General features: G+C 44.5%; 1 protein-coding gene across 8 annotated transcripts in view; it reads right to left on the bottom strand.

Moving 5' to 3' along the window:
• The window catches only part of Syne1 (spectrin repeat containing nuclear envelope protein 1), a 461,163-nt gene that overhangs the window by 215,769 nt on the left and 229,084 nt on the right, over positions 1-16,310 (bottom strand). For all 8 annotated transcript variants that reach the window (XM_055615901.1, XM_055615897.1, XM_055615895.1 and 5 more), the window contains 8 exons: positions 12,938-13,074; positions 12,272-12,449; positions 11,677-11,859; positions 7,122-7,265; positions 6,643-6,798; positions 4,684-4,848; positions 2,785-2,957; positions 1,256-1,409 (listed from right to left, as the gene is read on the bottom strand). In XM_055615901.1, the coding sequence (XP_055471876.1) occupies positions 1,256-1,409; positions 2,785-2,957; positions 4,684-4,848; positions 6,643-6,798; positions 7,122-7,265; positions 11,677-11,859; positions 12,272-12,449; positions 12,938-13,074 (1,290 nt within the window). The remainder of the gene's footprint in view (positions 1-1,255; positions 1,410-2,784; positions 2,958-4,683; positions 4,849-6,642; positions 6,799-7,121; positions 7,266-11,676; positions 11,860-12,271; positions 12,450-12,937; positions 13,075-16,310) is intronic.

Raw genomic sequence — 16,310 nt, forward strand, 5'->3', positions numbered from 1 at the left:
TCTATCTATCTATCTATCTATCTATCTATCTATCTATCTATCTATCTATCTATCTGACATTTTTATCTGTATTTCGGAATGTCCAGAAAGTCTCTGAAATATTGGTTCTCAATTATCTACTTTCTGTGTCTACTGGAATATTTCATATATTTTTGTATGGAAATGACCTACTGATCTCCACCCTATCATCATTTTGCCTCATCAAGACTTCTTCCTCAGACATTTTCCAAGCAGTAAATGCTGCCCCCACCCACCTCTGAAACAGCCAGTCTAGAACACTGGATAGAGTCTCCTGTTCTCCATCTATTCCTGGCCACTCTTAACTTTCAATTGGATTTTAACAGGAGTTTCTCAGTTAGAGGTAAAGATTAGGGCAAGCTGGGATAGGAGTGTACTGGAGGCCTGAACCTACTGGAAGAGGTACCTATGCTGTCCCCAGATCACCTCCTGGCACCTGCCCCTGCTGTCTCTGCTCCAGCAAGCCACATCCCATAATGCACCAGGACCTTTCTTTCCTTAGCCTATTGACATGATTCAGTTGTCTTCAATTCTTTCTAGACTACTCTTAGTGCTCAATCCTTTAGGGTACTATCTGCACATCTCCTGTCTTAGGAACATCTTTCTTGCCCCTCACCCCTGACCCCAAACACTCTGTGCTAACCCTTTCCAAATTAGTCTCTCCTACTATGTGACCTATCATTGTGATATTTCCCAGTTATAATTATTTACTTAAATGCTTACTAGTGAGTATATATATATATCCCTATCAGAATACAACCTTTGGTTGCTGTCTTACAAACACCAGAGGTTGCTAAATGTTACACTGTAAACAGTGGGGAACTAGCAGGGCTATGGCCAGTGGCGTATGCCTTTAATCCTATTGCTCAGAGGCAGAGGAACGAGGCAGCCTGATCTACATAGTGAGCTCCAGGACTGTTAGAGCTAAACAGAGATAACCTGTCATGGAAAACAAACAAAGAAAACAAAAACAAAAGGGTGGGGGACCAACATGGTGCCCCTAGGGAGTGAGAAGTTCACTGTTACAGGGATATAATGCAGCCAACTGATCAACAGGAAACAAGGTGAGAACTTTACTCCCAAGTAAAATAACTATGAACAACATCCTACTTTAGAAAGATGTTAGCGATTATAACTCAAGGTTTAATTTCGCTGTGCGTACGTGCCTGGTACAGAGGTGACCACACTTGGGCCTGAATTTATGCTAGAAGGCAAAGCGTGTGTAATCCAGTCAAACCTTAGCTTTTCCCAGGGTGGTCACTTTCTCCCGAAGCTCTGCGTGCTGTCTTTCCACGTCATCCAGGCTGCCTTCCACACCATCCATCCAGCTGGAGAACTGCCGCACGTCATCCTGGTAACTTGTCCACTTTGAGAGAGCTCCTTCCAGCTGACTGCAAGGGTTGGAAGTGTCAGTATCCTACTCTGCGTGTCCCAGTGGGTCTGATGTCTGCGTACTGGGTCTTCTGTAGCCAGCAGAGGGTCGAGAGGTCTGGGATAGATAGCTGGCCTGGGTGTACCAAATCTGACTCTAAACGTATGATAAAAACAGCCTCAGAGAGCAGGGGACATTTAAATCCAAGCTCCAACGTGGGACTGAACATGACCTCTAGAGGGTCAAGGGGGATCCCAGGCACTGGGAGACACTGAAAGCCACCCAGAGTGGGATTTCTGGGTCAAGTCAGGGTAGAATACAAACCAGAGAATCTACATTTACTCCCAGCAGGTCAACCCACAAGGCTATTCAGGGTAGGAAGGACAGAAAAGCGTGCCTACCAGAGGGAAGGACAAACTCAGGAAAAGTAAGCACAGTGACCATTTTGCATGGAATTTAAAAATCAGGAAATCACAATGGAAAATGGCGTAACAGCCCCTGAAGTGGCCGAAATATGGAAACTTGACATTTCCCTTGCCAATAAGTACTTCCTTCACTCAATGCACACGTCACATAGTTAAATGCCGTGAGTTTTTGCGACTAATTTTCACATGGTGGTTGGCACTGGCAGGTACCGCCAGTGGGCCCTCGACTACCCTCAGGTCTCCACAGGACTGCCCTGGACTTCCAGTTGCTGCAGACTGGATCTTTCAGGCTGAGGACATTCCCTGGTTCCTGCTGTATTCCCAAATTAAGAGTTCTGAAAACAATGAGTGCCAGGACCTGTTACCCCCGATAAACAGCTCTCAATGCCCTCCAGTGTCCTGTGTCCTGGTTGTGTCATTACCAGTGTCCCCACCCTCTGCCCTTAAATGGCACAACTTGGACGCACTAAAACATCACATGTGTCAACCAGACAAGAAAGTTCCAGCTGTGTACTGTGAGGCTGGTTTGATGACATTCCTTTCCTGATCACTCCTTGATGAATATCTCAGTGAGAATCCTCCTGAGTGAATCACTTGGTTTGAATCAAAATATCCCCATTTTATGAAACATTTATTATCCTTTGAATTTTTTTTTTTTTTTTGCATCAATCAGCAACAAAGAAATACACGTTTTAGGTATGTTAGAGAATAGGCAGTTATTTCAGGCCAGCTGAATGCAAGGACGTATGCCCTCGATTCTCTTGCTCTTTAGAGCTCTTATAGGAATCGGAGGTGGTGGGGGCAGGGCAGTAAAGCAGTAAGAGAGGAAGGGTGGGAGGAGGAAAGAAAGGGAAATAGGAAGTGGTAAGAAGGAAGGGAGGAAGCTAGGGAGGAAATAGCCACCACTGATGTATTCTGGTGTCTCTCAGTCATGGCTCTCTGGCTGGCCCTGGGCACAGCTTCACCCACCTTTTACATCGAATGGCCGCAGACAAGAGGGACTCCCACATGTCCTTCACGGCCTGCAGCTGCTGCTGTACAGCAGGGCTGCCTTCTGGGGAGGTGCTCTGCAGAACATAGTCCCCGCGGGTCATGATTATTTTCATCTGAATCTCTTTTTCCTGTTTCACTGACAACAGAGCCTGTTAAAAGCAAACACAGAAGTCCCTGTATTTATATGTTTAATATTCTTGCCTGTCCATAGTTCAGAGGGCCTGGAGATTCAAGGTCTCTGAGTGCTCTTTGCATCATAGTCTTGGGTCTTCCCTGTCTAATTCCTTCCTTCCACATTGCATTTTCCTGGTTGAATCGGGGGGGGGGGGGGCACCTATAAATCATGGGCCCTCAGAGTTCTCAGGATGGAAAGTACCTATGTATCCAGTATGGACTCTGTGTAAATGGGCCACAGGGATCAAGTTTTTCATGGACACTATTGCTTTTGACAGGAAAAGAAAATGTAAAGTCAAAGTTGCAAGACTGATAGTATCTGTCAAAATGGAAAACTTCTGGTCATTTCCTACCCTATGTCTTATACCCACTGCAGCTCGGCTGAGCCTTTAGTGGCCCTGGGTCTGCCCTTGGGTCTGCCGTGTCAAGAAGGAACATCAAGCTTGCCCTCAGTTAGCACATGGGCTCTTCTCTCTAGCTTTTACTTCCATTTTCTTCTCCCACAAATCTCCATACAGTCATCTACACCAGGACATTCCCTCTTTCTTTAAAAAGCAAAAACAAAAAATAAAAAACAACAACAAAACACATTTACTTTGTGTAAGGGAGGGGAGGGGAGGAAAAAGAGTGAGTGGGGCAGGAGAGACAGAGAGACAGACAGAGGCAGAGACAGAGTGAGACAGGAAGAGGACAAATTGGGAGAGTTGGTTCTGTCCTTCTATCGAGTGGTCTCTGGAACTGGACTCAGCTTTAATGGTGCCTTTACACACTGAGCCATCGCACCAGCCCATCTATCCATCCTTCCTAAAAGCTTGAGTTAGCTGTTAGACTTCCTGAGATTCTTGCTGCAATGTTCAACCCCATCTCTCCTACACTGTTCATTCCAGTATGTATCTATAACACACACACACACACACACACACACACACACACACACATATCACCATCTGTGCCCATTGTCTCCTACACTTTAGCTTCAGTGTCAGGCAACACAGCTATGGAGAGCAAAGGTCACGTTCTATTCATTTTTGTTCACAACAGAGTGCCAAGCCGCTGAAAGGCACTGAAGTTACAAGGAAGAAGTAAAAGAATGAAGATTAATAATTGTCATTACAAATCCAAAATAAAATTGATATTTCATGATGGGAGAAGAGTTGACTAAATGAAACTGGCAGAAAAGTAAGATGAATAAATGAATAAAATATTTCACCCAAGCTGGACATGTTGGCACACACCTGTAATCCCGGCACTTGTTGAGGCAGGGGCAGGTGGATCTTTGTGAGTTTGAAGCCAGCCTGGTCTACAAAGCAAGTCCAGGACAGCCAAGGCTACACAGGGAAACCCTGCCTCAAAAAAACAAAACAAAACAACAATAATAACATCAAAAACCAAAACCAAAAATAAAATGTTTCACCAAAATACTTCCTCAGAATTCATGTGTCTGTGATGGAATTTGAAGCTAGTTTCTTGATCAACAACTAAACATATAACCATTATTTGTGTCTTATTCTTTTCTGTGCTGTTCGTGGATGTCAGAGCCTAAATGAATGATTAAAGCTTAGAAAAGATCATCAAATGCAGGCAGAAACACATCCACTGAGCATTGAGAAATTTCCTGTAGACAGAAGACCACATAGTCACAGCACCCAATAGGGACTTGAGAAGACACTGTGCCAGAGAGACACCTCTCTGTGTGTGTACCTCCAGCTTGAGCATCCTGCTATCCAGCACACTCTTGTCAGATGTGGGGAGGCAGTACGAATCCAGCATGTGGACGGCATCTGTCATCCAATCCTGCAGCTCTTTCACGCCCAGGGAGAACTGATTGTGCTCAGTGACAATTCTGTCCAGCCTGGACACCTTCTCCTGGAAATGACAGAGATGGTTTTCTAGCTGTCGCCCCCCTGAGAGTTCACACCCCACAGCTACTCATACTGGAAACTCACACTTCATCAGTAACTAGCACAGGCCGTTGCAGGGGCTGCCCAGAAAAAGTGCAAGTCTGGCTATTTCATGAAGTACGAGATACACCTTTCTAAGTAGTGACAAATCTGTACAATAACTATGTCAAAGGGCACAACAGTTTCAACCCACTGCCCTCAACAGATATACTTATGAGAATCACGATTTACTTTTTATCCAGTAGAATTTCTCCCTAATGCTGACTGACATTTAGTCGTTGTCTTTAGCTTTCACATATTATATTGGGTTCAACCAATAGCACACATTCTTACAGACCTATACTGTAGAAGTCTTAAAAAATAGTGATTTGATATCTTGTAACAATTCCAAATTACATGCATATAATATGTGTATATTTGGTTGAAGCACAAAGTACTTCTGCACAGGAGTGGAACCGAGTGTGGGGCCTCAGTACAAGTGTAGAAGACATAACACATCCATCTGCATTTTAAACGACAAGAGAATGTACATGACTTTCCTACTTGCTTCACTTCAGGTCCTATCCAACAAAGTGGACGAAGACTTTCCGCAGCACTCAGGCTCTTAGAGCACTCAAATGTCTCTTGCTCTTTAATATCTAAGCAAATGCAAATAAATAAGAAAGGTTTTGTTTGGAAAGGCTTTTGTACTTTGGTTATTTATTTATATGTTTGAGACAGGGTCTTGTTTATACAGGCCAGCCTGGCTTTGAACTCCTGGCACAGCCCAGTGTGGCCTTGAACTTGCAGCAACCCCCTGCCGTTGCACCTTAAGTCCTGGGATTCCACCAAACACCAGTTGCAAATAGTTGTTCTTCATCCATTCTAACTTTAGGTATGTGCCAGATTTTCTAAAGTGAGATGAAGGCAGCTTTTTCATCAAATAACCAGGGCTACAGATGGAGACAGTTCACATTAAGACTGGGTGAAGACCCAGATTAGCAGATCAGAAGTAACGTCACAGTGAAAATGGACACGGCCACATTATTTAAAGATCCACAAAAGATGACAAAATCTCTAAATGCTTAAATCTGACATTTAAAAGAAGGAAGCAGAGGTGCAGTTTGTACAAGCTTGAAAGGCGTGCCCCATTCATGAGACCTGCATCAGTCTCGCAGGGTTCACTCCTATGTGTACCCACAACTTCATTCTCGGGTCCTTGAAGGATGCATTCAGCTAAGCTAGTCATTGCCAACTCCAAACTCTGCTCTCACATCTTAACTGAAGCTATCAACTAACACATTCTTAATTGCCATACAACAAATCTGTAGAAGCCAGATGATGTTTTTAAAAATTACCCTAGACTTATTGGATGGCTCTAATACAGTTTAAACTGCTTTTGGGTTCATGAATTTTTTTTTCCTGTGTGTGTGTGTGTGTGTGTGTGTGTGTGTGTGTATGTGTGTGTTTCTAATTTAATCTGAGTGTCTTCGGCACAGAACCTTGCTTTAGGGTTATGTGTTGAGCCTTCAAATCAAAGTGCCATCATTTTGCTAATGATGCAGATTGGCACTGTTTCCGTCTTTGCAACATCCCTCGCTGACCTCGGGGAGCCACATAAAGAACTGTGGTAAAAGTGATGAGTCCAGTTTCAAGGTGAGGGGGATGACCCGGAGACACTCCTCTGTGAGGGTGTCAGGAGGGACCCCGCGTGACCTATCGGCATTCCAGTTCTGCGACATCAGAATCACGCTCACACACAGCACATGCCAGGCGTTACCTTGGTCACATTGCTTAGCGCTAGATACCGAGAAGACAGCTGCGACACTCTGTGCACAAAGCTCTTGCTGGCAGCTTGCCCTTCCCACAGCTGCCGAGCTCTCTCCTTCAACCTGTGGAGCTGAGGCTCGTAGCACTGGAGCTCCTCAAGGACAGACTGGAAAGCACAAGCGGGTTACCATTCAGAGCTGGGGCAAGCACGCTGAGGACGGAGCCTGGGCCCAGAGAACATGGAAATGAACACTGACAAGCAACTCAAATCTCCTGAAGGATGTATTCATTATTTTCAAGCTACACACAGTGGACTGCTACAGGAAGAAAACAAACCATGCCTCAGAGGTGTCTCGGAAAACATTAACTCAGTTCTGTGGGAACACTGCGTTAAGGTGGTGTTAGCTAAGACCAGGGCTCCCAGCATGCATTTGGCCAGAGTTGACAGAAAAAGGAGTGACGACAAGGTCAGATGGCCGGTCCCATCACCTGCAGTTTCTGCTGTTCTCTCCTCTTCGCGGGCAGGTCATAGAGTCGATTGCTGCTCTCCTGGACCAGCCTCTCTGTTTTACTCAGCCAGTTCTGCACAGGCTCTGCGCTCACCTCAAAGTCTTTCATCTGGATCTTTAGATTCTGCAAGGGTTTAGATAATGTCAGCGATGGATGAGCACACGTGAATCCCAAGAGGCTGGGAGAAGGCCCACCAGTAAGTACCCTCTGCAAAAGGGCAGGCATATGGATTTAGTTCAGAGAACCAACGTGACACAAACAAACAAAGCAAGCACGGTGGCATGGGGTTGCAATCCTAGAGCCGAGAAGGACACACAGAAGGATCCCGGCACCATCTCGGCGCAGACCGAGACCTTGTTGATTAAATGTGATCAAAGAAAACACTTGATGTCAATCTGACCTGCACACACGCACGTGTACACACACACACACACATACACACACACACATGTATATACACACACACACACACAGAGAATACTTCATCCTTGCATCCTTGACCTGAGCACCTCTATGACTCTGGAATGTCCTTTAAGAATGTTTAGGCCTTGACTTTCAAAAGACAGCCACTTTCTTTAATTCTCCAAATGGCTCTTTCGAATTTCTATACATTCGCTTTTTAAAACACAAGTTTGTCCCAGGCAGGGGTGGGCTGCCGTGTCCCCACCTGATGCAGCTACGCTGGCCTCTACCCTGAGACTACACGACGTTGGTAAGAACTGCTTAACGATAGGGCACGCAGCACTGTACATAAATACACACACGTAATTTATGCATTTATTATGCTCTCTCTCTGTGTGTGAGTGTTTGTGTGAGTGTACACAGGTATGTGAGAGCACATTTGTGCATGAATGTGTTCCTATAAGGTCAGCATCTTGGAAACTTTTTTCAGGATTGGTGCCCACCTTAATTTTTATTGTAATTCTTAAAGATTTATTTTGTTTTTGGCTCTGCATGTGTCTGTGTGTGTGTGAGAATATGCGTGTGAGTGCAGACATTTGTGGAGACAGGAAGAGGGAGCTGTAACTGGAGTTCCAGGTGGTTGTGAGCTGCCTGCTGCGGGTGAGAACTAAGAAACACTGAGAATCATGTGTTCATCACGTAAGGTCAGTATAAGCATTATTATCACTTTCATAGACTCTCTAGGTAGCACATTAAAGCATGCTGATAATGTATTACACATTTCACTGTGGCAAAGAAATCTATTTCTTATAAATCACTAGATTCATATGACTGTTATTAAAGAGTTAAAGGAATTTTAGGTAGTTTTAATAAGGCACCAGGTCCATAAACTGTCAGGTGGGAAGAAATGAGCACTATAGAGCCTACTGGCCATTAACTCAAAGCTCTCTCTGCATCTGGTCCATGGTATTGATAGAGCTGGCATGTGATGATGTCTTTCATGTTTTCCATAGGGTGATGAATTAGCTATAGGAATGCATCAGAGAGTTTAAAACACCTCTCACAGGTAGGATTATCAAGAATGACCTCTGATAAAATGTAAAGTTCATCAGAGCAGAGGGCTTGTTCTGTTTGTTTGTTTTCTGCCGCATTCCCGGAGTCTGGATTAATTCTTGTCAAATACTAACTGAATAATCAAATGCATTTGTAAATTCAAGGCATTTTTATCCTCCTGTTATTGCTGTTTCGTGGAGCTGCTAACCATGGTGAACTAGGGGATCAGGACCTAAAACCATGGTTTGCAAATGCCTCAAGGAGCACAGAAGAAAGACAGGTGCTCCATCTGTGCAGCGACGGTGTGCTAATAACAAGCCTGAGCTTGACCTGGACTTCAGAGCCCCTTCTGAGCCTTTGGAGATAGGCACGCACTTCTGTCTGCAGAGCTGCAGGCTTCCTGCTGTGCTCGCTCTGCAGGCTTACCCACCCACTCCTCCAGCGTCTCTGGTTCTCAAGCCCCTTGTTACTCTAACTGCATTTGTGAATCACCGAGGCCCTGTGCTGTGTCTCACCTGTCTTCATCAGTTAGCAGCTGTATGAATTTGGCAGCTTTTCAGCAATCCTGTACTTTTGTCTGTCTTTTTCTCCCTCCACTCCTCTCACTTTCCTCTCCTCCTTCCTTCTCTACTTACCTTCCTTTCCCCACTCTCCTCTTTCTTTAAATTATTTATTTATTTACCTATTTATTGACAGGGTCTCACTATACAATCCAGGATGGCTTCAAATACTTCAGCATTTGCTATGTAGCTCAGGCTGGCTTCAAATTCCTAACATCCTGTCTCTGTCTCTTCGTGTTAGAGTTTGGTACCACCGTGCATGGCTCCTTGATTTCTTCATCCACATGATAGAGACAAATGATTTATACTGACCAATAATGACTTAGGGAAGTGAATGTACTGGTGTATGTAACTGTCCACAGGACCAGGCACAGATAAATGCTCAGTTCTGTCATCTTTTCTGACCCTCAAGCTTCTGTTAACTGCTACATTCCTGTTCATTAGCCACGGATCAATTTCCAGGTACACAAAACAGAGTGTGGATTAAATTCACTCAGTCACTTCATCCCCCAAGACTATCCTTTACAACATATTTATAATCATTCATATCTCCTTATTCACACTATCTTACAGATGAGAAACTGAAGAATTAAACTTAAATTTGACACTTCCCCACCTTTATAGGTAATTGGCGAATCCTGTTGTGTTTTTTCCTAGAGATGAATCGTCTACCCTATTACTCTTTCTGTCTTTTAGACCCCTGCTGTGTACCACCAAAAGTTTCCTCTGCTTTTCTGGCTATGTGCAATTCCCCATTTTTGTTTATACTAGAGTCAGAAAGTTGTAATGTTTAGCTCTGGCTTTAAGGCCTGCAAATTACTTACTCAGTCTTTCTTAGGAATCTTCAGGAAAGAAACGAGTTCCCCTGGGAATCTGTTGCATGTAATGAGTTCTGTCCTCTGCATCTATAAGAACACCTGATTCCATCCTGGGGACACTGTCTTGCATCCTATCAGGGGAAACTGGTTGAGATTCTCTGTCAAATTACTTGACATGAGCCAGGTGCAATGGTGCACCCCTGTAATCCCAGAACTGGGGAGGAAAAGGCAAGCGGAGCTCTGTGAGTTTGAGGCCAGCCTGGTCGACAAAGTAAGTCCAGGACAGCCAAGGTTACACAGAGAAACCCTGTCTCAACCCACCCCCAATTACTTGACATGAGACATTTCACTGTGTGACCCTTATCTCCTCTCCATTTATCTCCTCTGCCTAAACTTCATGTCTACCTCAAATTTCTTGACATATTTCACTTCTTAACATCATTTACTATTTCCTGGACCCATGTACTCAGTTCTTTCTATGAGAAATGTGTGCCAATCTTGGAAAGATACATGGCTTTCAAGTGACAGTTTAAATGTCACTTCTCTGGATGCCTTTCTTGACTTCTCCAAACAGAGTCAATGGCATCTTTCTTGAGTGTCCATGCTTTATCCTGGACATTCCTTCATTACAGTCATCTCTTTCCTGTGAATTACCTTCTAGAAAATGAAATTCTGGAAACAAGACAAAGACTTGCACTTCTATTACCAAAAGGTATACTATATGTCTCCTCCTATTAGGAAAGGAGGGAGGAGATGGAATTGGACCAAATGAAATAGTCTGATACCCATGAGGCAGGACAGGCTAACAAAACTGTCAGTCCCTGAGCTCCCCTGTTCTTGGTCAATATTAGAGTAAAGTGATCTGGTCATGACAGCCAGATTCACATACAACTCTTGCTTTGGAGACCACATTGCACTAATGATATTACGGGGTCACAGGTAATTCCCAGGCACTGCATGGGTACCTAAATGCTTGCCATGAACAACATCTGCTTACAAGGGAGACCCCAAAACTCCTAGTGTATGAAAGAACCATGAAAGTGCATTTTCTTTTTCTGATGGTGATTTCCTATTATAATCTCCTTTCTATCTTATATTCATTATTCTCATCACCAAATTGAGGATCTATCCTGTCAGAAAATGTTTTCAAAGGTAATATGCCTTCCGTACATATAAGAGAAGAGTTAATACAAAGAATAAATAACCTCAGAAGAAAAGAAAGTCCACATTGTGGCGGAAATTATGATATGACATTAGTATGTTGTTTCTGTAGGAAATGGGATCACATGAATATTATCTTCCATCATATTTAACACCCCAAACTGGATGCTAGTGTGAGTTCTATGAACTCTGAGCCAACACTTGTGGCCTTGCAGGAATTTCTCTGCTCACTCTCCTGGAATAATTTTTCAAACTGCAGAGTTTCAAGTGAAAGATTAAATGTGACTCTCAGAAGTGAAATTGGCTGTTCCTGCAGGGATGGGCATGATGAGCCTGTGACAATAGCTCCTGTGTAAGAAGCCTTATAATCCTCCAGGGCTACTCTTGCTTCCAGCACTGAGCCCATCTTCCATCATCAGGTGCCTGTTCTTGTGCAAAATGGGATGACCAAAATCCCTGAAAACCCTGTGAAACATTGAACCAATTTCCCTGCCACCACCAAACCCCACAGAGCACCCCCAGGGGGTAGTTGTACTGTACCTCCAAGGCAGATTCCTTCTGGTGGAGATTTGCATGGAAATTTTTCCAGTCTTCTTTTGCGGTTACGATTTTGGCCTGGACATCTTTTGCTTTCTCTTTGGTTAGCAGAGAGCTCAGCAGCTCCCCTTTGGACAGCATCGTGTTTAGCTTATGCTGTCCATTTTCACTTTCTGACAGAAACTCCTATGAAAAAGATATAAAATTAGGTACCTCGAGATGAACAACCAAACGTTACATGTGGCTGCACCTCTGGCTGCCTCAGACACAAGCCTTTATCCTACAGCTTGCTGAAAACAATAATCTTACATGCCGGCCATAGTTGGAGCAAAAATTAAATGAAAATGACCCAGCCAGAGTACACAAGCACAACGGTATTTTGTACAAAGAACTCTGATTGTTTCCTGAGCCTCTTTTAAAACATAAAATAGTACATGGTTAAGCAGATGAGTGGGCTACTTTCCCTCCAGTCGTTTCAGGGGTTTATGTGAAATGTAAATTTCCTGTGCTACGATTTAATCTGCAGGTACACAAAGACCGAGAGTCGCATGTTAGTCTGACCCAGCACTGCCGTTAGCATTGTTGGCAGAGCTCTTACCTGGATCTTCTGAAGACTCGAAGAAACTTCACTGAGGTTCTGAGGAAGATCGAAACACTTGGCAGTGGAGATTTTTGCGTTAACCAGCCACTCCCGGAAGGCCCTGAAGGCCTTCCGGAATCTCTCCTGCAAAATCTGCTCTTGATTCTGGCAGCCCTTGGAAGCTTGCAAACAGAGACTGAAAGGGTGATTTGCAAATTTGAGGACAGAAGAAAAGTGACAAAGTTGATTAAAGTGACACCCAGTAGAATCCACAGTTCGTAGGAACGTGCATTTACCTAATCTGATACTACATTTCACTCTTAGTTAATTGATATTATCACTGCAATCATACTATTAAAACATTCTAGCTTCTTTAATATTTTTTATGCCAGGTCTTACTATGTGGCCTAGGCTGTTCTCCATTCCATGAGCTTACACAGCCCTCCTCATAAGCCTCCTGAGAAGCTGGAATCACAGACAACCATTCCATGCTCAGCTTCTCTCCTACTTTCTATGAACACATTTTAAAGCTAGACATAGCTTCATTTCCTGGGGTCATAGCTGCGATCCTCGCTTCAGCTGGGACTGGAGCAGGAACATCTTGACCACACACTGAGACTCTACCTCAAAGAAAATACAAATGGAAAGAAACTGTTTTTGAACAGTAGGACAGATCATGCTCACCAGTTGTATTCTTTAATTAACCCGGAGACTTTCCCACTGTATGGGCTCAGGTCCCTGGAAAACCGGCAGAGTTCATTCAGCTGAGACTTGAGCGCCTCCATCATAGGCTCGGCCTTTTGTAGAGAATCCAGGACCTCCTAACGGAGAGAAACAAGACAAGCACTGGAATCGGTGGCTTCATATCCTCACACTCTGTGCATACATTGTAAGTTGTTAGTGAGTGGCAAACCAACACAGGGAAGTCAGTGATGAGATGAGGCCCCTTTCCAGGAATGTTTGTAGCCCAAGGTGCCCTTGTGGAATCTGTATCTACTTCTGGCCATGGATAGACATTCCTGCCTCAAGTATAAAGCAGTTAAATGACTAAATCATCAATAATTTAAAGTAAGAACAAAGAGGAAACTACCTTACATTGTTTAGGAAAATGGTCCAAGTAGACTGTTTGAAACGTGTCTATCATTTAAGAGATTGAGTGATCGTTGAAAACAGTGGTTCTCGACCTTCTAATGCTGTGACTGTCTGATACGGATCCTTTTGTTGTGGCGACTCCAAACCATAAAATTATTTTGTTTTTGACACAGGCTTTCTAATGGGCTGTCCTGGACTCACTTTGTAGTCTATGCTAGCCTCGAACTCACAGAGATCCACCCGCCTCTGTGAGCCACTGCAGCTGGCTCATAAGATTATTTTTGTTATTACTTCACAACTGTAAATTTGCTACTGTTATGAATCATAAGTATCTGTGTTTTTGTATGGTCTTAAGTGACCCCTGTGACCTCTCAAGGTCATGACTCCTTGAGGACCAGTTACTTAAAACCACCATATATTTTTTACTTATGTGCCCCAGTTAATTTTATGCTGTATGTCCAGTCAACACTGATATTAATAATTTCTTCTAATCCACAGGTCTGATTTACCTACTAGCTCATACACGTCATGGTTTCATTCATGCCGACACCAAATCTTTGCTAGTGTCAGGTGTGACATTTGGGGACAACTTCCCTGCTTCATGAATGAAGGTATTGTTCTCCTCGAAGAGCCTGTAACTTAACTGATGAACAATATACAAATAAGCACAGAACTAGACACACCCAATCTCAAAATGAAACCCAGGATTGAGGAGTTTCAATTCCGGAATAAAAGCCACAGTCAACCGGCTCAACAATGTGCTTTGAAATTAGTGCATTCCTCTTATACGATGAATATCAAAGAGCAAATGAGATCCTGAGAGCCCAAGTCCTTAGCACGGCTCAGTGCCTACTTTGAAATATTACAAGGGAATAACAGCCAAATGTATAATGAAACTATACCAATAGTGTGACCAGAAAAAGATATTGTTACAACTGTATGCACACACATAAACACACACATGTGAACACAGATACACATATATGCCCAGATACTCATATATCCATACTTAATAAATATATACACACAATTTCATATACACACACAGTTTAAACTGTGGAGAAAGGACAAATAGGTAAAAAAAACGACTCTAGTGACTATTGCGGCTACTACTGCTGGTCTCAGGGACACTGATGGAGAGACGGCCCACTGCCCTCGTCGATACACCGGGCCTGTGTGCTGTCTTCCCTACATGGCTTTACTGATTTCTGGCTGCTGTCAATCAGAAGATTTGGCATCATGCTATAGCATAGAGTCATTTCCTCAGAATGAAGACCTTCCTTCCTGCAGGGAGAGGAAGCCTCTGAAGACACTGAAAACCCACAAAGCAAGGTTCAGGAAGGTTGTGAAATTTCTGTGACTTGGGATGTTCTGAGGATGACAAGGATCACAGGCCTCTTCCCAAGCTTATGGAGGCAGTGTGTGGTGGCTGGGGGAGAGAGATGTTTCCCCCTGCCTGCAAACGGAGCAGAAAGCCCTGCGGATGCAGCTTTCCTGAGCTGCCCCACACTGGGGTGAGGTGTTCGGTGACACAGCTTCTCCCGAGGCAGTCAGGCCTTTGGAAGGCGCCCCTCGGCACTCACTGGTTCACCAAGCCACACTCGGGTATTCTTTCTTTAGTGTGACACCTCTGACGTATTTGGGGTGAATGAATGTCTGCTCATATCTCCCCAGGAGAAGTCACGTTACACATTGTTCCTCTCTCGCTCCTGCAGAGAAGCCCAAGCTTAGTCTGTTCTAAGTCCTGGTTCTTTTAACAAGTTGCCTCCTTGGCTCCTCACGTTCTTTCTCCTGGTCTCCACTTATGTCCTATGTTTCCTAAAATGACATAATGGCTCTTAGGTGACTTCTGTTCTTGACTCTCCTTTCCTAAATCTCTCCTTGGTATTACCCCTCTGCCTCACTGATCTGATCAGGTTGTAATCATGCCCCAGGATTCAGCCCTACCACGGGTTCCTCAGGGACTTTCTGTGGTCCTTCTGGTTTCCCAGGGATGGTCATCCGAGGATGCTGTGCTGGCTAGCTCAAGCTAAAGTCATTTGGGAAGAGGGAACAGAGCTGAGATAATATCCTCACAAGATTGGCTTGTAGGCAAGTCTGTGGTACATTTTCTTGATTGAATTTTGAAACGGGTCAGCCCAGCTCATTGGGGGCTTCGGGGACAGGTGGTTCTGGGCGCTACGAGAAAGCAGGCAAGCCCAAAAGAGCAAGCCATGGAGAGCAAGCCAGTAAGAAGCATCTGTCCATGACCTCTGCATCAGTTCTAGCCTCGGGTTCCTGCCTTGAGCTTTCCTCAGTAATGGAGTGTGACTGGAGAGCTGTACTCTTAACTAAAACCCTCCACCCCAGGTGGTTTTGATCAGTGTTTTATCACAGCAATTGAAACGCTAACTAGGCCAGATGCACAGCATGGCCAGAGCCTTTGTCATAGTGTCCCCAGTAGTTTCATATGTCTCTGTCCACACAGATTGTGATCATAAAGTCAAGGGTGAGGCTCTCGGAATGTCCACATGAAGTTACTCAATGTCTGAGCTAGAGACTCTAAACCTTTTGGGCTTCTCCCTTCCCTTCCCTTCCCTTCCCTTCCCTTCCCTTCCCTTCCCTTCCCTTCCCTTCCCTTCCCTTCCCTTCCCTTCCCTTCCCCCTCCTTTTCCCTTCTTTCCCCTTCTTCTTCCTCCTTCTTCCCCCTTCCCTTCCCTTCCCCTCCCCCTTCTTCCCCTTCTTCCCTTCCCCTCCTCCTTCTTCCCCTCCCTTCCCCTTCCCTTCCCTACCCTTGCCCTACCTTCCCTTCCCTTCCCTTCCCTTCCTCCCCTCCCTTCCCTTTTTCCCTTCCCTTCCCTTTTCCCTTCCCTTTTTCCCTTCCCTTCCCTTTTTCCTTTCCTTTCCCTTTGCCCTTCTTCCCTTCCCCCTCCTTCCCCCTTCTTTCCCCTTTTTCTTCCCCCTTCTTCCCCTTCCCTTCCCTTTC

The sequence above is a fragment of the Psammomys obesus genome, unplaced genomic scaffold, assembly GCF_907164565.1.
Source record: "Psammomys obesus unplaced genomic scaffold, mPsaObe1.curated_primary_1811, whole genome shotgun sequence".
NCBI lineage: Eukaryota > Metazoa > Chordata > Mammalia > Rodentia > Muridae > Psammomys > Psammomys obesus.